The sequence below is a fragment of the Adiantum capillus-veneris genome, chromosome 16 (genome assembly GCF_014529385.1).
Source record: "Adiantum capillus-veneris isolate H3 chromosome 16, ASM1452938v2, whole genome shotgun sequence".
Lineage (NCBI taxonomy): Eukaryota > Viridiplantae > Streptophyta > Polypodiopsida > Polypodiales > Pteridaceae > Adiantum > Adiantum capillus-veneris.
Genome location: NC_140946.1, coordinates 81,895,799 through 81,917,718, shown reverse-complemented (window position 1 = coordinate 81,917,718; position 21,920 = coordinate 81,895,799). Strand labels below are relative to the sequence as shown.

Sequence of the window (21,920 nt, the reverse complement as noted above, 5' to 3'; positions counted from 1 at the left end):
AAGAAAGGTATTTATTGTGCTCTCTACACGAGGCAACGTCCCAAGGCTTGTATATTATAAAATCACTTCTTGCGAAGAAGGCATGCAGAAGATTATGGAGCTAGTCCCTCCTATTCAACTCCCATCAATCACTCCCAATCCCGAGGTGTCGGCTCCTTCCCAGTGCACAACGTCCATCACCTTCGCTTGGTTGGTGGACTGCTGAATAGCACCCGTCATAATGTAGTATAGAATGCATATGGTACTAAGAGTGAGAAAGTTAATATTTTGACAAGTTAGGAATGAGAAAGGAGTAGAATATGCAGTACGCGTGGTGGAGGCTATACCTAGTGTGTATGCATTTATTTATTATAGTTAAACCGCACAATAAGGGTGGAAGCCATAACGAGGGTCAGGGTGCCAGCAAGGGTCAATAGAAGAATTTAGTGATTGAAGTGTAGTTTGGGGGAACTTCGAACAAAGGTATTTATCGTGCCCTCGAAACGAGGCAACATCCCCAGGGCCTGTATAATATAAATCAGCTCCTTGCGCAAGAAGGCATGCAGAAGATATCGAGCTAGTCCTGACTCCTGAGCGTTAACAAGCTAGGAGCTACAGTTAATTAGTCATTATGGTGTTTGCCAGGAATATGAGCAGAAGTGGAGTGACGGCTCTGCTGTTGCTGATCATGGCAGTCCCTTACATGATGATGATGATGAGTGTGCGCTATGTGGAGGCCGCACGTCCGGGAGTTACAAGTACCTCTCTCTCTCTCTCTCTCTCTCTCTATCTATATATCTATATATATATATATATATATATATATATATAAAAAATATATATATATATATATATATATCTATATATATATATATATACACGTGCATGTGCTCTCTGTGTATACATCGCTGCGTTACATAATATAGCTACATGGACCTCTGGCTCTCTGATTACAACCCCTTCGCGCCCATACTAATTGATCAATGGCGGCAGCGATTGTTCTGTCACGAGTGAAATAATTTGACCTTCACGGTGTACATGCTGCAGATATTGATGCGAAGATTGATCAAGTCAGGAAAGCATTCGCGCCGGTGGCATTCGTCGACGCGCGGGACTACATCTGCGCTGATGAATGCAAGCTGAGGCTGGAAGGGCAGCACGAGTTCGTGCCGGACAACACCTCCCCCAGGCCGAAATCGCCACCCACGCAAGCTGCTGCTGCTGGGACAACAACTGCGGCCGGCCATCCATTTAACCATTTCCATTGACATTTTGATCACAAGAAATCAGTTCCTCTTCAGCCTAAAAGACTTAAGGTCGTCGTTAAGCCTTTTCGTCGAGGTTTACTTTTTCTAATCTTATGATGCCTAGACAAGCTAGCCTTTTCAAGAATCAGAGGACTTCTTATCTTCTGAATCGTGTCTTTTCAAGAATTTACTGGATTATCTTGTCAGTTGGTTTCATTAGTACTCTCTTGATTGCGTACTTTGTGTTTGCTTTACTAATTCGAGCTCATACACTTTAACAATAACGTGACAATGCTTTTAGGTCTCGAGGAAGTTACACTTGACATACTCTTTTTTTAGATTGTATCAATGAGAGGTGAGACAAGTGAGGTTGGGGGATAGGGAATCATGCTCAAATAAACTTAAAAGCATATCAGCCAATGAAGGTTTGAATTAGGTACATATATATATACAGATGGCGTCTTGCTAATCTTGTAAATTCTAAGCACAACATACTCCTCTACTCCCTTCTAGTTTCTTTGGCCATAGCCAAATGCATTGTTGTTGATGAAGCCCATTTGATTCTAGATAGTGTTGCCAATGTTGCTAACGAGTGAGAGTGGCTTTATGTCATAGTCTACACAACATTGTTACTAGCCGCTTTGATGCTCGTTGTTGGCGTAGTGAGATCATGTGACTGTTTCTGCAACCTGCCCTAATAGGGCTCTCCTAGTCTTATGAATGCCTTGAGAGTACTCGTATCTACTTTTTCAAGGTTATATTCTAGGACAGAGGCTAATTTCCGTAGTTTGTGCAAAAGTCCTCTTGTCGATTGCTTTGATGCTACTCATTTGGGCAATGAGCTCATGAGACTATATCAACTCACTTGTATACGTAGAGAGAGAGAATGAGAGGAAGCTTGAATCTCTCTCTCTCTCTCTCTCTCTCTCTCTCTCTCTCTCTCTCTCTCTCTCTCTCTCTCTCTCAGACATACACACAAACAAACACACACACAGTCGGCATGGTACATTGTAGTGACCTCCAATTAAACTATATATTAAAAAAAACTTATGAAATAGTTTGCACGGTTTTTTTTTTGTTTTTGAAAACAAAATTTTGTCAGTGTATGGTAAGAAATCTTTTCATTCCTTGAGATATTTTGGCATCCACACACACAAGAAAGAGAGAGAGAGAGAGAGAGAGAGAGAGAGAGAGAGAGAGAGAGAGAGAGAGAGAGAGAGAGAGAGAAGAAGAAGAAGATAATTCTAACGTTGTAGGAAACTATCACAAGGGTCCATCACGATCTTTCTGGTGAGGAGAATTGAACTCAATATTTGTTATTCAAGAGGGAGGCCAAAAATGGCATATATAACCAATTTCTCAACTCATCTGCAGACACGAGAGAGAGCTTGGATCAACTAGAGGGGAGAGAGAGAGAGACAGAGAGAGTCATTATGGTCGAGACCTTAAAAAAAAAACAAAAAACTCCTAAAATAGTACTCACTAGGTGGACTATTTTAGGAGGTCTATAATTAATTTTTTTTAAAGGCCCTATGATTTTTTATCAAGAGACGTTTTGGCGTGCAATTTTTTGTCCTTGCACTCTTATTTTAAATCTACATATGCTACATAGGGGACTTAGAATGTAAGACTCTAAACCTTTCTTCCACCATCATATTTGCTAATTGTGGTCTTCTCTTGTGGTTGTTGTGATGCTCCACTTCTTATAGTGGAGCGAGCTTGCAGCTAGTTTGCAAATGGTGCACAATAGATTTTCAAAAATTCTCTAGGAAAACATCAGAAGTTCAGATAGTGGCCAATATGCTAGCAACCAGCACCCCATGTGAACTATCTCAAAGATGATTGGAATTTTTGTATGTACTTGACCAACTTGGCATGCACATGCATTCCATTGTCAACACTCCACCTTCATTGCACATTGTTAACACTAGGTTGGTAATGGGACACTTATGTCCTGGGATACTTTTATGTCCTGTGAAGTGACCATTTTCCTTGAATTATGTCAAGAGTTTCAAAATGGATTTTGAGGTGCTATCTGTCTAGAAAGTTGTCTCATGAACTACAAAAAACTCGACATTTTTTTGGAATATCAATTCCATCTTTAACCTTGTCCTTGCACAACATTTCACAACCTAAACTGTGTGAAAAAACGGGTCTTGTTTTTGGCTTCTTTCAACTTTTTGCAACTATCACTCTAGAATTCATGTTTTTGAGGTCTATAATGCTAGAGAACTATCTTTAGTAGTCCTCAACATGTCCCGATGCTTCTAGGGAGAAATAAATGTTAAAGTTGTAAGTTATGACCAAATTACAAAAATCGTCAAATCCTGTTTTCTAGCCAATTTTAGCTCTTCTATGATTTTTTTGGTGGCTTTCATGATATCCAAATGCAGTTTTGACTTTCTATGTCGCATATTGTAACATAAAGCTAATATTCCTTGAGTTTTGGGGCACCTAATACCCTATTTTGCATAGTAGACAACGATGGTTGAGTTTTTCAATTATAGAAGAAAATGAAACATTCTAGTATATCAAGTATAGCTTTTTCTATATTGTTAGTTTCTTGTGACAACTACATGCATTTTGTAGGTAGTAACCATATCTAGTCATAAGGATCAAATTTGGCTAGATATTGAATAGTTTATATGGGATTCTACAACTCATAATGTTGAACCCAGTTTTTTCATGTTTGCTGTATTTAGCACTTCATGTTTGTCCCCAAGATTCCCCTTGGTAAGAGATGTATTATTCTTTTGACATGCTCCATGGCTCCTTATGAACCTAAATGACAATAGGGAACTAAGAAAACATGCATATATTATTTGTATTGAGCGTGGCTATAGAAACTTTGATGATAGGTTTGCAGAATGGTAAAAATTCAACTTTTTGTACCTATTTCTTATGGAAAAACAAAAAATAGTGAGTGAGAAGCAATCATATGTTTTGATCACCAACCCATTGAAGTTAACTAGGGAATTTATCTCAAGTCCTACAAAAATCCCTAATCTTATTTTTAAGCAACAAAACGTAAGAAATGAATGTTTTGATGAAAATGTACTGGTCCATCAACTTTGGAGGCTTGGTGTGACCAAAAGATGAGAAATTTTACAAGTTTCTTATTTTTTCCATGTGTAGTAGGCCTTGAACTATAACCTCATGAAAGGATTTTCCAAAATGAGTGGATTTACGATGGTTTTGGAGGTTTTTTTCAAAACCCTGAAAGGACACTTTTATGTCATGTTAGGTTACCAACCTAGTGGTAACACTCCACCGTCATCCCACACTATTCCTTCCATGCCCACCTGCAATGTTTTTCTCCTCTGATTGAATCTACTTGCTGTCCCTATGCTATGGGGCCATCCCGGACGAAGCAATTAGCACCCAGACTCCTTTCAAACTATCATCAAAGGGTCTCTATCCTAGTGGGTTTCCAATGACTTTGTGCAACTCAACAACCTACTACTACACACCCTTCCCAAAATATTTACAAATGGTTCTTGCTAGGGTTGTTTCCAAAGGCACTGTGCAACTTAGCCAACACATGGAAATATATCTTTGCCATTACATTAAAAGACAGAAAGAGCGATTGATATGTCTATACTCAAATGGACAGCTACATAAGGACTCAACTGGTAGCAAAAAAAGTTCTTGGAAGAAACCATACACAACTCTGTTAGCGATCTGAATGGAAACAACCATTCCGGATTGCACAAAAATCCAACCCCCTTGAATTTCATTGCTGGCTTGCAGCACCACCCCACCACAATTGGATGTAACTATTAGTATCAATGAGGGGTGAGATAAGTGAGGTTGGGGGATAGGGAATCATGCTCAAATAAACTTAAAGGCATATCAGTCAATGAAGCTTTGAATTAGGTACATATATATATAGATGGAGTCTTGCTAATCTTGTAAATTCTAAGCTACACCAACCATGGGGAAGAATCAAGATAGAGTTGCTCTTAGCTCACTTAAAGTATAAGGACTAATAAAAGGAGAGAATTGGTTGGCTTAACGAGTGCCAACTCAAGTGCACTCCTCTACCATACCTTTTACTAATAGCACAACATACTCCTCTACTCCCTTCTAGTTTCTTTGGCCATAGCCTTGGTCATAGCCAAATGCATTGTTGTTGATGAAGCCCATTTGATTCTAGATAGTGTTGCCAATGTTGCTAACGTGTGAGAGTGGCTTTATGTCATAGTCTACACAACATTGTTACTAGCTGCTTTGATACTTGTTGTTGGCGTAGTGAGATCATGTGACTATTTCTGCAACCTGCCCTAGTAGGGCTCTCCTAGTCTTATGAATGCCTTGAGAGTACTCGTATCTACTATTTTCAAGGTTATATTCTAGGACAGAGGCTAATTTCCATAGTTTGTGCAAAAGTCCTCTTGTCGATTGCCTTGATGCTACTCATTTGGGCAATGAGCTCATGAGACTATATCAACTCACTTGTATACGTGAGAGAGAGAGAATGAGAGGAAACTTGACTCTCTCTCTCTCTCTCTCTCTCTCTCTCTCTCTCTCTCTCTCTCTCTCACACACACACACACACACACACACACACAGTCGGCATGGTACATTGTAGTGACCTCCAATTAAACTATATATTAAAAATAACTCCTGAAATAGTTCGCACCTGCACGGACTGTTTGAGGAGTTTTTTTTTCGTTTTTGAAAACAAAGTTTTGTCTGTGTATGGTAAGAAATCTTGTCATTCCTTGAGATGTTTTGGCACCCACACACACAAGAGAGAGAGAGAGAGAGAGAGAGAGAGAGAGAGAGAGAGAGAGAGAGAGAGAGAGAGAGAGAGAGAGAGAGAGAGAGAGAGAAGAAGAAGAAGAAGATAATTCTAACGTTATAGGAAACTATCACAAGGGTCCATCGCGATCTTTCCGGTGAGATTGAACTCAAGATTTGTTATTCAAGAGGGAGGCCAAAAATGGCATAACCAATTTCTCAACTCATCTGCAGACACGAGAGAGAGCTTGGATCCAACTGAAAGAGAGAGAGAGAGAGAGAGAGAGAGAGAGAGAGAGAGAGAGAGAGAGAGAGAGAGAGAGAGAGAGAGAGAGAGAGAGAGAGAGAGAGAGAGAGAGAGAGAGAGAGACCTTAAAAAACAAACAAAAAACTCCTAAAATAGTACGTCTCTGTGGGTGGACTATTTTAGGAGGTCTATAATTTATTTTTTTTTAAAGGCCCTATGAATTTTTAATAAGAGATGTTTTGGTGTGCAATTTTTTGGTCCTTGCACTCTAATTTTGAATCTACATATGCTACATAGGGGACTTAGAATGTAAGACTCTAAGCCTTTCTGCCACCATCATATTTGCTAATTGTGGTCTTCTCCTGTGGTTGTTGTGATGCTCCACTTCCTATAAGTGGAGCAAGCTTGCAACTAGTTTGCTGCAAATGGTGCACAATAGATTTTCAAAAATTCTCTAGGAAAACATCAGAAGTTCAAAACAAGTGGCCAATATGCTGGCAACCAGCACCCCATGCGAACTATCTCAAAGATGATTGGAATTTTTGTATGTGCTTGACCAACTTGGCATGCGCATGCATTCCATTGTCAACACTCCATCGTCATCGCACATTGTTAACACTCCATCGTCATCCCACACTATTCCTTCCATGTCCACCTGCAATGTTTTTCTCCTCTGATTGAATCTACTTGCTATCCCTACGCTATGGGGCCATCCGGGATGAAGCAATTAGCACCCACACTCCTTTCAAACTATCATCAAAGGGTCTCTATCCTAGTGGGTTTCCAATGACTTTGTGCAACTCAACAACCTACTGCCACACACCCTTCCCAAAATATTTACAAATGGTTGTTTCCAAAGGCACTGTGCAACTTAGCCGACACATGGAAGTATATCTTTTCCATTACATTAAAAGCCAGAAAGAGTGATTGATTTGTCTATACTCAACTGGTAGCAAAAAAATTTCTTGGAAGAAATCATACACAACTCTGTCAGCGATCTGAATGGCAACAACCATTCCGCATTGCACAAAAATTCAACCCCCTTGAATTTCATTGCTGGCTTGCAGCACCACCCCAACAAAATTGGATGCAACTATTAGTGTCAAGCTTCTAAGACACAAGGAAGGGAAGCTCTTCTACAAAGATGTCCAAGGTAGAGTGCATACCAGAAGGCTTCAAATGACATCCCAAGTTTGACTGCAATACCATAAGTCCTCAAAATGGAGCTCCTTGCTTGTTTTGCCAAAGCATCAAATGAGCTGATATAAATATACATCCTACATAAAGCTTGATTAAGGGTGGGTGCTTTCGATTGGAATCTCTAGCTATGACCAAATTCGCACCCATGATGCTTTCTTGGACACCCTTTGCTTTCCTCTTCAATAGCTGCTTGACGTACCACCTTTAAAAAAGGACTAGGATGCGGGTTGGGCAGAGAGATGGAGGGGGGGGGGGGTGTTTAAGGATAGCTAAACTATTGTATGTTTTTTTCTATGAAAACTCCTTTTCTAATTTTCCTTTACATCAATCATGTTTGGCTCTACTCGGTTTTATGATTGCTCGAAAAGCTTTGCATGGAGTTTGAGATACTATATTGGGCAACAACTTGCGTGTGTTTCTCTTAAGCATTGGTATGTTGAAAACTACATGATGAAATACTTGAAAGTAACTCCAAACTTTAGTTTGGTCTATCAATTATAATTAACATCAAACGTTATACCATCTCTCTCACTTTTGGGTTACACAAGCAAATTGGGCAAGCTCACATTAATCTACGCAATCTACTAGTGAAAATCTCTTCTTTATTAATAGTTTTCTTACTTCTTAGGATACCATGAAACAAGGTTCTGTTGTGATTTCTACATTTGATTCTTAGTATGTTGTCAAATTACGTGCAGCTTGTGAACTAGTTTGACCTCAACAAATATTGAATGACATTAGTTATTCTCCTCTTTCTCGCACGCCCTTGTTGTGTGATAATCAGATTTATATTAGTCTGAGAAAAGACTATGTGCAACATAACAAGTGAGAGCATATTGTTGTGTGCTATCATTAAGTTCAATATGAAGTCTAGAAAGGCATTATCAAGATCGCACATTGTCCCAATAGATGATTGTAGACATTCTTACCAAAGGCCTCAATGAGTCATGCCTTATTCTCTTGATCTCAAAGCTTGAAGCTACCTCGTCTTTAGTTTTTCCATATTAGATATTTGATGTCATTGTAGCTATCATAAAATCTAATATTTAACCACTCAAAATGTTTTTCTCACATTAAACTGATCATTTAATGTGGGAGAATAAACGGGAACAAGGGTTAGGATATAGACATGTGCCTATAGATCTATCTCAAAATGGGGACAATGGTAAAGGGGCTCAAATGAGAGATGGTCTATCAAAGATCAAGGCTAACCAATGGAGCATAAATACCTTAGGGTTAGCTTCATTGAAGACCTACAATAGTTAATGTTAAAAGTCCTTTAAGCTAGGGTTGTGCTTGAGGTGGGAACCAAGCCCAAGCTTTAGGTGCTTGTCGTGCCTGATTGACTGAGATGCTTGATGTAAGGACATGGGTCCTAGTGGCAAGGCCACCAACACGGTCGGATAGTGTGTATGCTAGGGGGACGCTATAAGATAGCACAGTTGGGTGGACACGCATTACCACCGCCCTTTCACTGGTATCCGAGCTGTTTTTGGAAAAGGGGAAAAGCGGATTGCATGTGCATGCGACGCGCTACTTCTCTCCCACGTTCCACAGACAGTGACGTCTTCGCGCCTACGCCCCAACTATAGCAGGCGAGCAAGGTGGGTGATCAAAGCAAACTTGATTGGCAACTCGACGGCACCGAGACTCCGAAGGCTTCTGTTGTCGACGTTGGCTACGCGCGTAGCAAGGCCCGCTTAACCCTTGCATGATGGAGGGCTAAACCCACCTTAGGAGGGTAAGAGTCCAACACTTTACCATCAAGCTATTGACCTTTGTTGTGTATAACAAGGAAAGATTGCTTGTGTTGAAAAAAACTAGAAGGAAAGGGAAAGCTTCAAACTTCAAGGAAGTAGTGTCATCCTTTCTTTTCACTTCTCGCACGGAGGAAGGCAAGTTTTCCTCCAAAAAAATATTTTTTCCTCAAGGAGGTAGCTTCAAAGGGAACAAAAGCCTTCACAAAAACGACGAGTTTTTGTGAAAAATTAACAAAGGTATTATTACGATGAACGACATGTGAAGCGCTACAATTCCTACAAGGCAAGGTACGCATGCAACACAAATTGTGGAGCATACAAAACACAAAGACTTCAATTTCACAAGGTACAAGTTGATGGTTTTTTTCTCTCTTTACATCAGAGTGTGTTTACCATGGCCAATGAGGATATCCCACCTACACACACTTTTGATTTTGAGCACATAGATCAAAATCAGGACACCACGGGTGCTGCTTACACTAATATGCATGACGATGATGATCTAGGAGATCATGGCCTTGTAAATATGGCTACTTTCAAGACTTTGGAAAATCACAAAAGCGTACTTGAACGTAACCTCTCTGTACTCAATGAAAATGTTAGCAATCTTACGGAGTTACTTGTGAAATTTATGAATTCACAGACGGCTCAAGGAGCCACAAGTGGCATAGTTCAAGGGAATCAAGCTCGCAAGACTCAAGGAGTCTGCAAGACAAGTGCTTCAGAAGATGCAGAAGGTAGCAATGCATTACTTAAGAATATCACCATTCCTGAGTTTCACAGGGAAGAGCGTGATCGCAACAAGGATGCGATCAATACGTTCCTACACAAATGGAGTGATATTCATAGATTGAGACACACCCTGGATATAAAGACAACTGTGGAAACAAGTCTATATCTTAAAGGCAAGGCCTATAAGTGGTGGATGACATTTCCAATAGATGCTCATCCTCCGTCTTGGGCTATATTTCAAGCTTCTTTCTCCAAAGAGTTTCTGGACTCCAATGAAGAAGACAAGAATTAGTTAGCATGGGATGCATGCCGGATGTCTGGCCTCTCTCTCACACAATATCTTTCGAAGTATTGGGAAATCATATTAAAACTAGAAGGTCTAGATGAATTCCAAAAGATATGGGGTTTTAATACGGGTCTTGACAAAGACTATCCTCTTCATGTCGAGACCCAACATCCAAAAACTTTGGAAGAAGCCATCGGTCATGCCCAAAGATATGATGATGACCAATAGAGGAAAGGAAATTTTCCCTACTCTAAGAATAATTTTGCTAAGAGCAATGTGGCTAAGAGCCAATGGCGAGGTAGATCTCCATACACTCCAAGAGGAATAAGAGACAATCTACCTCTCCACGCCCACAAGAGGCTAAGAAGCTGAAGCAATCACGAGATCTAAATACTCCACGTGAGTCTCTTAGCACTGCTGATTTTGAGCGTGCAAAGAAACACAATTTCTGTTTTAGATGTCTTTTGGACCAACGTAACAAGAAAGATTGTCCTGTTTTTCAAGGCAAAGAAAAGGCCATGCACATGGTGCAATGCCTCACATTAGATTCATCTCCTAAATATTTTTTGTAGAGGTTCTTCATATGTTCACAGATAGCATGTTCATATAGCAGACAACATGTTCATATTTTAGTGGATGATGATGCAACTCATAACTTCTTGAACTATAAGCTAGTCAAGAAATTGAAGCTTACACAGAATCCTTGCTCAATGATAAAGAAGTATGGGACACGGTAGCTCAAGGGGTTGAGCTTAATATTGCTCAAGGATCATACGGTGACCCTTGAATTTCAAGTTATGAACATGGACCATGCTGATGTAGTTTTAGAACGGGAGTGGCTGCATGGTTTAGGAAACACATTGCACACTAGTTTATGAACACAACTCCTTATCCTTTATGGCCAATGGTAAACATGTGCTTTTGCTTTGTGAGAAATATAAAATATCTACACCTCTCATATGAACAATCGACCTTTCTATTTTGCACAAGGCACATTTAATAGATGAAGTCTTTTTGTGTTACTGCTTGTCTCCAAGTCTTGTGAATTCTCAAGAGGAAAGTAGAGTGAATTCTGCTAATGGTATGCAAAGTGCAATGAAGCAAAGTGTTAATAAATCTAACGAGCAAAGTTCTCTCAATTTTAATTCTATATAGCAACATGCAATTGCTGTAAAACAAACATTACAAGAATTACAAGATTCTCTATCCCAACATATCTCTAGTTTAGTTTCTCCTTTTACACGGAAAAAGCTAACTCATTTACTCACGGAGTATAGTGATGCAATCTCAAGTGATTTACCGCCATGTTTACACCCTACACGTGATGTGCAGCATGGCATAGATGTCTTGCCAGACACTAAACTGGTGAGTAAACCACCTTATTGTATGAGTGATAATGAAGCCAAGGAGGTTGAGAGTCAGTTGGCAGACTACCTCACCCGTGGTTTCATTAGACCTAGCACTTCGCCTTGGGCATCACTAGTTCTATTGGTAAAAAAGAAAGATGGTACTATGCGCATGTGTGTAGATTATTCCGGACTAAACGCCATAAGCATTAAGAACAAGTATCCTCTTCCAAGAGTGGATGATTTGTTTGATTAACCTTATGGGGCACGATACTAAACAAAAGATAGATATTCATTTAGGATACCACCAGGTGCGTATCCTTTTGCAAGATATCTCCAAAACTACCTTTAGAACACGGTTCAAACATTTTGAATTTTTGGTTATGGCTTTTGGTTTAACCAATGCTCCATCTACATTTATGACACTCATGGATAGTGTCTTGAGTCGCTATGTTGGAAAATTTGTTGTGGTTTTCCTTGATGACATTCTCATTTACAGTAAGACGGAATATAAACACATAGAGCACTTAGGATAAGTGTTCAAACAGCTACGAGCTCACGTGATGTATGCTAAGCAAAGCAAGTGCAATCTCTTTAAAATAGAGATACATTAACTTGGTCATGTGATCTCTTATCTTGGCATCAAAAAGGACACTGACAAGGTTGTTGCCATTCTTCGATGGCCACATCCCAACACAGTTGAAGAGCTTCAAATATTGTTAGGCATGGCTGGATTTTATCGATAGTATATTTGTGATTATGCCAAAATCATTGTTTCTATGACGAATCAACTTTAGGCAAAAGATAAGACCTTTTATTTGGAAGAAGCCCAAACATGCAGTTTTGAACAGCTCAAGATAGCAATCGTTGACACACTTAAGCCGTTTGTGATAGAGACTGATGCTAGTGATAAAGCAACTGGTGCAGTACTTCTTCATGAGGGAAGATCTATAGCCTTTGAAAGTGAAAAGTTAGATAGAGCTCAACATAATTATTATGTCTATGAGAGAGATCTCTACTATAATTCACGCTTTACAAAAGTGGCGACACTATTTATATGGTGCCGAGTTTGATGTAGTTTTTGACCATAAGAGTATCAAAAGGTCTACTACTCAAACGGAGTTGAAGGGCCATAAAGCTAGATGGATAGAAATCCTTCAAGATTATGATTGTAAGCTACGATATCGCAAGGGGTGATATTATGTAGTAGCAGATGCACTATGTCGGATGTCTCATGTTAATTCACTTGCCTTCGTGAAAATAAAGAGTGGATTTTTGGAGTCACTGCATGGCAAGTGTGCACAAGATCAATCATATGCTAAAGTGTGGAGTGCAGTTTTAAAAAGAGATTTCTCACACTCACATGTCTCTATTGTATAGCCATATCAATATGTCTCTGAACACGCAGATAAAAACTCCAACATATAGAGCTCTACCCCTACTCAGGAAGAGCTTAAGCGATGTAAAGATATTTCCATTGATGATTTCTACTTACTCCACAAGGGTAGAGTATGTGGGACAAAGGAAGCAAACACGAGGCGCCAAATCTTATTTGAGTGTCATGATAGTCGAAGTGCCGGTCATCCACGTATTCCTATGCCACATGCCTTAGTTCAACGACAATTTTGTTGACGGGATTACATCATGATGTTCAATAATATGTACTAAACTACCAACAATGCCAAGTTAATAAGGTAGAGCGCCTCAAGGTAGGTGGCCTTTTACATCCTTTAGAGATTCCATAAGGTAAGTGAGAGAGTATCTCTATGGATTTTGTAGTAGGACTACCTACTACACATCGTGGCCATGATGCCATATGGGTAATTGTAGACCATCTCACAAAGATGAATCGATTCATTCCCACTAAGACTACGGTTAAGGCACCGCAATTAGCACAGCTATTTGTAGAGCATATATGTAAACTCTATAGTCTTCTAGCTAGTATCATTAGTGACAGAGATCAAAAGTTCAATAATCATTTGTGGAGAGCTGTGTTCCAAAATTTGGAAACTAAACTTAATCTAAGTACGGCTGATCATCTAGACACGGATGGTCAAACTGAAAGAGTTAATCAAGTGCTAGATGATATGCTATGAGTGTACGTTAGCAAGAACCAAAAAAATTGGAAAGACCACTTACCTTTATTGGAATTTTCTTATAATAGTTCACAGCATGTGACTACACGGTTTAGTCCATTTATGCTTTTGTATGGATTTCAACCTAGATCACCCGTTACAGTGGGGTTGGCTAAGGAGAAGATACAACAAGCAAAGGATTTTCTGCAAGGCCATTTTGACATGCTTCGAGTTGCTCGACAAAATGCTAAGCAAGCTCCATATCGATATAAGAAGCACGTAGTTGAGCATCGTCGTCTTGCTACTTCCGAAGAAGGAGACAAGGTTTTTCTCAAAGTTCCGGAGCATTTAGAAAGTCTGAAGATGGGAGAAGTTGCTAAACTTTCACCACGCTATTGTGGACCGTTTACCATTCTTGGAAATTAAAAAAATATGTACACCTCATTTGTCGTGAAGATTTGAATCTTTTGCTTGTTGACAATTTCTATCAATCATTGAAGTCATTGGAACCTTTCTGCTTGTTAAAGATTTCTTTCAATCGCTGAGGTCATTGAAATTTTCCTTGTTGTATTCTCAACTCTAGTTGATGTTGTTTTGTGTAACTCCTTGGATCAGTGCGTCGATGCTGAGATTGTTCATGAGTAGTTCTTAGACTACTCTCTGGTGCATAACCCCCTTTGGGAATCTGAAGGAAATTCCCTTGGGTAATCTTCTTGGAGTCAACCTATAATGTACCCAATTTTTTCAATAAAAGTATTTTATTTACTTTGCAAATATTTAAGATTTGATTTTGTTAAGTCTTAAAGCGTTCCAACAAAACAATTGGATTGGAAATTTGAACTCTTGAACTATAATTTATGGCCTCTATTCACTCCGAAACAATAGGTTGATGTGGAAAACTTAAACCTCAAGTCTATTTCTAAAGAGAAGAGTTGACCCTCAAGAAAGAAGGAGTTTTTTTAGGAAAGAGAGAGGAAAAGAAGAGTATTTTTAAAAGAGAAAGAGTAGAAGGAGTATTTTTTTAAAAGGACAAGTATTTTTAGAAGAGAAAGAGGAGGGAGTCAAGTTTAGAGTTCTTGTCTTGGAAGCCAAGCTTCTTTTAAAATTAGAGAATCAAAATCGCGTATCGAAATGCTTCATGACCCACAAAAAAAAATAGAGTCGCGAATGTGTACGAACTTATCTTTCCTATTCTTAGCTTATGTTTTTGGCTCTTGAGAGCCTATATAAAGGACTCTCTTCCCTCACTTTCAAGACACACAAACACAGAAGTTCTCAGAAGCGGAAGATCTCTTGCCATAACGTTGGAGTTACCCTCTCTCGCTCAACCTCTCACCCTCGACCCATCTCCATCTTCAATTCCCTCTCTATCATTGTCGTGTTGCCTTCAGGTCCTCAAGTTTTCTTTCTCTCTTTGCCTTTCTCTACCTCGATCAGATGTCCCCGAAGCGAGTGACTCACAGCTTGAAGGATGCTCATGACGTTCTACCTCCAAGAAAGGTGCAAAGGAAGGTATCATCCACTCCAACTATAACTCAAGCGGAGATATTGACTCCATAAGAAGTTGAAGCCATCCAACCTCCAATACGAGAGATAATCAAACACGCCGCTAATCTGATAAGATAAATTTATAATCTTGCATTACTATTCATATTGACTTGGGAAGCTAAGCATGGGGAATCCCTTAAACGGTCCAAGAAACATGATTCTATCACAAGAAATGAGCATATATTTTCATAGATTAGTGAAAGAACTATTTGATAAACTGTCACTATTTGTTAAATTGGTACTACTTGATAAATTGTTATTGTTTGATAAGTTGATACTGGTTGATATGAAGAGTTGGTTGATCATGATTGAAGAATCATTTAAAGATAAGAATTATTGGAAGAATATCTTTTGTGTCTCGCGGTTAGCGAGATGATTCCGCAGCTAGCAAAGATTAAGCTAAGTTTATCGGCTCTCTTTTGTTCCTCTTAGTTAGCAGGATGCCTCACGGGTAGCGGATTCCTGGTGGCTAGCAAGATGCCTTGCGGTTAGCAGGATGCCTCGAAGGTAGCGGGATGCCTGGCAGTTAGCGAGATGGGAAGGTTGCGCAATTTGCGGTTAGCAAATAAATCCTTTGCAAAGGCTCCGTTGGTTAGATAGAGAAAGTTTGTTGGTTAGCGGCAACTCATAAAAAATTGAAAAAGTTATTGTTTTCTGAAATATAGGACTATCTTCATTATGCCTTGTTTGAATTGTTTGGGTATTGTTTGAAGGGCTGTATAAAAGAACCAGTGTCAAAATTAATTAAGGAGTATTGTTTGTATATGTAAAAAAGTGTGGTATTAATTAGAAAACAAGCTAAAAAGTGTGAGTGGGGGAAAGCGGGGGCTGTCTGAGGTTGCCAGTCAAGGATGGGTGGTCTCAATTAGTCAAGAAACTCTCCACTCCCTCTTATTAAGAGAAGCAAAATTAGAAACTCATTGTTTCAAGAGTCGAGAAGTCCCAAACTGTGGTATTAATTAGAAAACAAGCTAAAAAGTGTGAGTGGGGGAAAAGTGGGGGTTGTCTGAGGTTGCCAGTCAAGGATGGGTGGTCTCAATTAGTCAAGAAACTCTCCACTCCCTCTTATTAAGAGAAGAAAAATTAGAAACTCATTATGCCAAGAGTCGAGAAGTCCCAAACTGTGGTATTAATTAGAAAATAAGCTAAAAAGTGTGAGTGGGGGAAAAGTGGGGGCTGTCTGAGGTTGTCAGTCAAGGATGGGTGGTCTCAATTAGTCAAGAAACTCTCCACTCCGTCTTATTAAGAGAAGCAAAATTAGAAACTCATTGTGCCAAGAGTCGAGAAGTCCCAAACTGTGGTATTAATTAGAAAACAAGCTAAAAAGTGTGAGTGGGGGAAAAGTGGGGGCTGTCTCAGGTTGCCAATCAAGGATGGGTGGTCTCAATTAGTCAAGAAACTCTCCACTCCCTCTTGTTAAGAGAAGCAAAATTAGAAACTCATTGTGCCAAGAGTCGAGAAGTCCCAAACTGTGGTGTATGAACCTTATAACCACGATCACTATGGACAGAGGACTTCCCCCCTTTTTTGTTGCTTGTATCTCTACCTCATGGAAATAGAGTAGGGTGTTGTCAACGGAACTTGAGAATAAAGGAAGCTCATCTATCAAGTTGCCCCAATTTTCCAGAGTTGGGGACCTCACACAACCACATGCATGCTTTGCCTCGGCCTAGGTCAAGGTGACCCTTGCATGCCTTGCACTCCCTCCTTGTTGTTGCATGCATTGCCTCAACCTCATGAACATGTCTTATACACCCTTCGTGCCCTTCATGGCCTACCTCCACTATGGGAAAGGCCCCTAGGGAGACCTTAGGGCGCCCATAATCTTCAACATGTGAATCAATTTTCTACAATGATTGTGGGCTAATCTTGTAGGGACACAAAGAACAAGCAGTGCGTATGCAGTTCAAATTTGGGGAGAAGCCTATGTCAAAAAATGCCCCTTGGGCCATGGTGAAACTAGACAGGAAGATATATTTTTCTCTCATGCAGTTCGACTTGGATCAGCTTGTGCATGTAAGGGTGCATGCCCATGTTTCTTGTTCTGTGAAGGCTCTGAATCTTTGCAAGCAGCCACTCCCACAACCCTGTTTCATGCGGGCCTCAACTACGTCCTCCTTGGATAATGTTAAGTATTCATAGTATTTGCATGCTATTTGAACTTGGGATAGCATATTTTTACAAAAAATGCTTGATGTTGATTGGTACAAGGAATGTATGCTCATGTGGATATTACATTCCTCTAGTATTTGGGCAATTCCTTATTATTCCATGTGATCGTGGGGGCTACTGAAGTGTAACTTGCAAATTCAAAGGATACGAGATGTCTCTTTTAGCAGGTTGCATGGTACAGGTTTTGTTTCCTAGATTATGCCAAATCAGAAGAGTGTTTGGTTATGCGATCAATACATGGCTAGCTTCCAGTTAACTTCTTTGGATAATTGATGAAGTATCTTCACATCTTTTGAGTTGGTTCTGCTACCAAAATTTGAAATAAAGGACTTGACGCTCATTCCGTGTGCAGATAGAGTAAGGCATACTTGAGCTTGACAGGGTTCCCTAAAGAGAGCTTAATGGTCATGCCGTGTGCATCATTAACTAGAGCACTTCAATCTGGTGGGATTCATTAAACAGGTTTCCATAATTGAATGCTTTGGAGATACGTCAGATATGGTTCAAAGATTTTTGGTGGGCAACTTCCTATAGCAGTTGGCACAGACCAGAGGATGTGCAAGTTCAGAGGGGGTGGATGTTATCTAGATCCACTCCCATGTTAAGAAATATACCAAGAAGATGCACATCGACCTTAATCGAAGCTTATATGATCTTTGATCAGTGTTCAGGACTTGTTAACAAGCTATTTGTACGGTTAATGTATGCCAGATGCAACTTTAAAGGGCCAACAAATACCTTCATGATGCTAAAAAGGAGTATGCTTAAAGTCATCACATATGGGAGTTTATGATCTAGAACGGTAGTGCTTAATGTGCTCTAACGGCCTATCTTTACGGCTCGTTGATTGGAGGTATGGTGCAAAAGTTACGGCAGATTGAAGTTTGATAAGTATCAGATTGGGCACTTACAGTTGAGAGGATAGAAATGAAATGAATGCATGGGCCTAAAGTCCTCACTTTGTGGAGCACGTGAGTCTTTTCAAATGAGCAATTAGAGATCTGGTTGCCAAGATATTAGTAGTTTAAGTTTCAACGAGGGCCGGTTCCGTATCGATCTGGTCGCCTCGATCAATTTGCGATCACTAGTGAGTTTGGACTTCGACCAGGTTTTGGAATGCGGTAAAGTAGCATTTTGCCTAAAATGTCATCTCTTGCGGTGCTTTGATAACGGAGTTCCAAAGTTGTGCTCAACACATAGTGGACGGTATGTATGCGAAATATGGTAAGCTAACAATGCTTGGCCGGGATGTACCCTAAAGGTTATTCTTGGCAATGCCTAGTGCTTGAAGAGCTCCGTGTCTGGAATGTCATCTCTTAGGATGCAATGATTGCAGGGAATGCCCAACACGGCTACAATAAGGAGCTTTGGGCTATTTTTACCGAGTACAAATGGGATGCCTTTCGGCTAATGGAATCACTTATACTTGCGTCTTGAGGGCATCTAGCACTATTCAAGACCTTTTAACGGGCATCAAAATTCATGATGCTACTGCTTGACACGGCATGTTAGAGAAGTATGTCGTGCGAGGCAATGCTTGCCAGTGCACATGCCAAATGCGTATGAGGTGGTGCCTTGGCCGATATATATGCTAAATGTGGTTCCTTTCAGGAGACCAAAGGAGGGCCGCCCATAAAAAAAATAATGGCCATGCCCGCCCATACATGAAGGTTGCCCAAGGTCAAACAATCGACCTAAGCAAGTGGCCACCCACCAATTAAATGGTCGTTCAGAAAGGGCCAAAGGCCGCACAATAGGCACTGACGTTGCCCCTCTTCAAAAGCAAGCATGGATGATTTTTTTTGAGAGGTGGCCATAGCATGCATGAAAGTTAGGGAAAATGAAGAAGTGAAAGGAGAGCGCACTCTCGAGAGAAAAAAAAGAAGGAAAGAAGAAGGAGGAAAAGAGAAGGGAAAGAAAAGAAGTAGGTGCCCAAAACCACTTTTTTTGGTTTCTATTAGCAAGAATCTTGCGAGATGCGCATTTTGAGAATGGCAATGAAAACGGTGTAGTCGCCACGTGGCGGGCAAGGCAAGGTACACAAGCAGACAGATGGCGGTCAAGGTGGATCGAGTCAAGTGTCAACGAGTGTGTCACATGCCAGTCTCCAAAGCACTGTGGACAAGGCAGAAAGGGGAGAAGGACGAGCAGGGATGGTGAACGAGGAGGGGGGAGACTTCTAGAAGTTTTCATGGAGGCGGCAAGAACGCGAAGCCGTTTGCAGCTGCACATGCTCCCTCTTCGTTCATTTTTTCCCAGAATAGGAGGAGCGAGTGATGCATCATGTCTCTCTCGCTCTCTCTCTCTCTCTCTCTCTCTCCCCCCGAGTCCAAGAACTCCGTCTCTCTCGTGTTAGTCTGCAGGCATAGAAACTCGGATCTGAGAGTAGAGGGTGCTGGACCTAATGGCTAAAAGGAAAGGAGAAAGGAGAAAGAAAAAAAGAAGAAGAAGAAAAATGAGAAGGGAAAGAAAAGAAGAAGAGCGCAAAAGGAATAAAACAAGGTAAAGTTTTTACCGTGGCCTAAGAAGGAAATATTTTTAGCCGTAGTAAATTGTGTGAGTGTGTGTGACATCAAAGTTTCAGAAAAATCATTTTGAAAAACATACAAAATTTTCTTCGGGTAGATTTAAAGAAGAAATTTTACAAAATAACCGGTATTTTTTGTAATTTTACTCTATTTTTATAAAACATAATTCGAACATTGGTGTGTGTGTGTGTGTGTGTGAGAGAGAGAGAGAGAGAGAGAGAGAGTGTAAGTGAATGAGAGAGAGAGAGGGGGGGAGGTAGTATTGGAAAAAAATCGGGGTTCAATGTATTCTAATCAGCTAAAATTGTAAAATCTCAGTTATATTTTGAGCTTGCTTTTAAAAAAATTGAGAAATTTATACAAGTTTTAGTGTTATTACCGGACAAAGCTTCAAATTTTGACCTAAAAATCAAAAGAATTTCAAGTTTGCCCTTATTTTCATCTAACTTTATTTTCATGAGTTAGAGAGAGGGACAGTATCTTCTTTGTACATTTTTAATGCCTCACATCAATACCAATATAGAGACATCTTTTAAAAACACTAAAATGAAGAAAAAATCATATTGTATGTAATCAAATGGTGATCAAAAGACTAAAGTGTAAACAAAAGGTATATTATATTTAATGTGATAATGAAACTTTTGATGGTGAGAGATTTGCACGTTTTCTCTATCAACTCCTCTGTATATAGCCTTCTTAGGCCAAAAATAGGGGGGCGGGGGGTTTTGGGGAATTTCACTTTTAAATTTTGGCATCAAAGATTTTGAGGAGCAGCTCAAGAAGAGTAAGCAAAGGCAATTGAAGAAAGCAACAACAATGCGTTATTGTATATTTAGAGAATCACAGAGAGAGAGAAGTGTTAAGGAGCTTTTCTTGGCGATAGAAGACAGAGAGGAGCTCGTTACAAAAGCAAGAAAAGAAGAACCGAGGGAGTCGTTATGCTCACTACAGTCGTTGATGTTTGTTATCGTCGTCGATGCTTTTTTCCGAGATAATTCAATCGTCATCGTCATCAACGTAAGCATTGTTAATCATGATTGATAAGTCACGGAGCCATTAACGGCCCGCTTAATCTTGTTAAGGGACCTTAAACTCCTAATTTTAAGTTAGTCCGAGTGACAACATCATTAACAACCCACCTTAATTATCGATTAAGTTGTACTCAAAGCTTTACTCAACTTCTTTATGATTACGATGACTGTCAAAGCTATTAGTGTCTGTTGTTCTCTCTCTCACACACCTCTCACACCCAGAGCCCTATGCCTTTCTGGCTCACGTTTTGAACACATATACCCCGACATTGTGCACACACTCATAGGCTTTCTCACACATGTAGGCACATGTTTAATCAATGGAAGCAATGTTTTCTCTATCACGATTGATCGATGGGAAGGTTGATCAAATGAAGAAAGCATTCACTCCATTCACATTCACACGGGACTACATATGCGCCAATGAATGCAGGTTGAGGCTAGAGAGGTAGCACGAGTTCATGTAGGACAACACCTCCTCTGTGTCAAAATTTCCACCATGCAAGCTACTGCTGGGACAAAATCTACGATCGGCCATCTCAATAAAACCATTTCCATTGACATTTTTCTCAGAAGGAATTGATTCCTCTTAAGGACATTCTTAAGCCTTTTCTCAAGATTTACTTTTTAAATCTTATTATTCCTGAAACAAGTTAGCCTTTTCAAGAATCGAAGGACTTGTTATCTTCTACATCATGTTTTTTGAATAGTTTACTATGTTATATTTTCAATTGGTTTTATTAGTACTCTCATGCTTGCTTACTTTGTCTTTTTTGGCTTGCGCAAAGGGAAAAGGCTAGAGATATAAGGCTAGAGATATGCCTTCACTTTTTGCTTTATTTAAGTGAGCACATAGCTTTTAAACAATGTCTATTCATGAACAGTATAAATTTTGATATAATCACCACACTAATTTGGGTCTATGGTCAAATTCATTAATTAATTATGCAGATTTGATACCTTTCGAATCTTTGAACTTAAAGCAAAAGAGGATGGAGCTCATTCCTCCATGCAAATTTGTCCCCT

General features: G+C 39.9%; 1 protein-coding gene across 1 annotated transcript; it reads left to right on the top strand.

Moving 5' to 3' along the window:
- The first annotated feature begins 545 nt into the window (after positions 1-545).
- Positions 546-1,432, top strand: LOC147439348 (uncharacterized). The gene is made up of 2 exons (XM_086484303.1): positions 546-737; positions 1,027-1,432. The coding sequence occupies exons 1-2, from the start codon at positions 611-613 to the stop codon at positions 1,245-1,247; spliced, it is 348 nt and encodes a 115-aa protein (XP_086340429.1). The 5' UTR covers positions 546-610; the 3' UTR covers positions 1,248-1,432.
- The last annotated feature ends 20,488 nt before the right edge of the window (positions 1,433-21,920 follow it).

Excerpts from the sequence above, each read along its gene's own strand:
- LOC147439348 (XM_086484303.1), top strand. The coding sequence starts at position 611 with ATGGTGTTTGCCAGGAATATGAGCAGAAGTGGAGTGACGGCTCTGCTG. Across the intron at positions 738-1,026 it reads CGCACGTCCGGGAGTTACAA|ATATTGATGCGAAGATTGAT; the intron begins GTACCTCTCTCT and ends TACATGCTGCAG.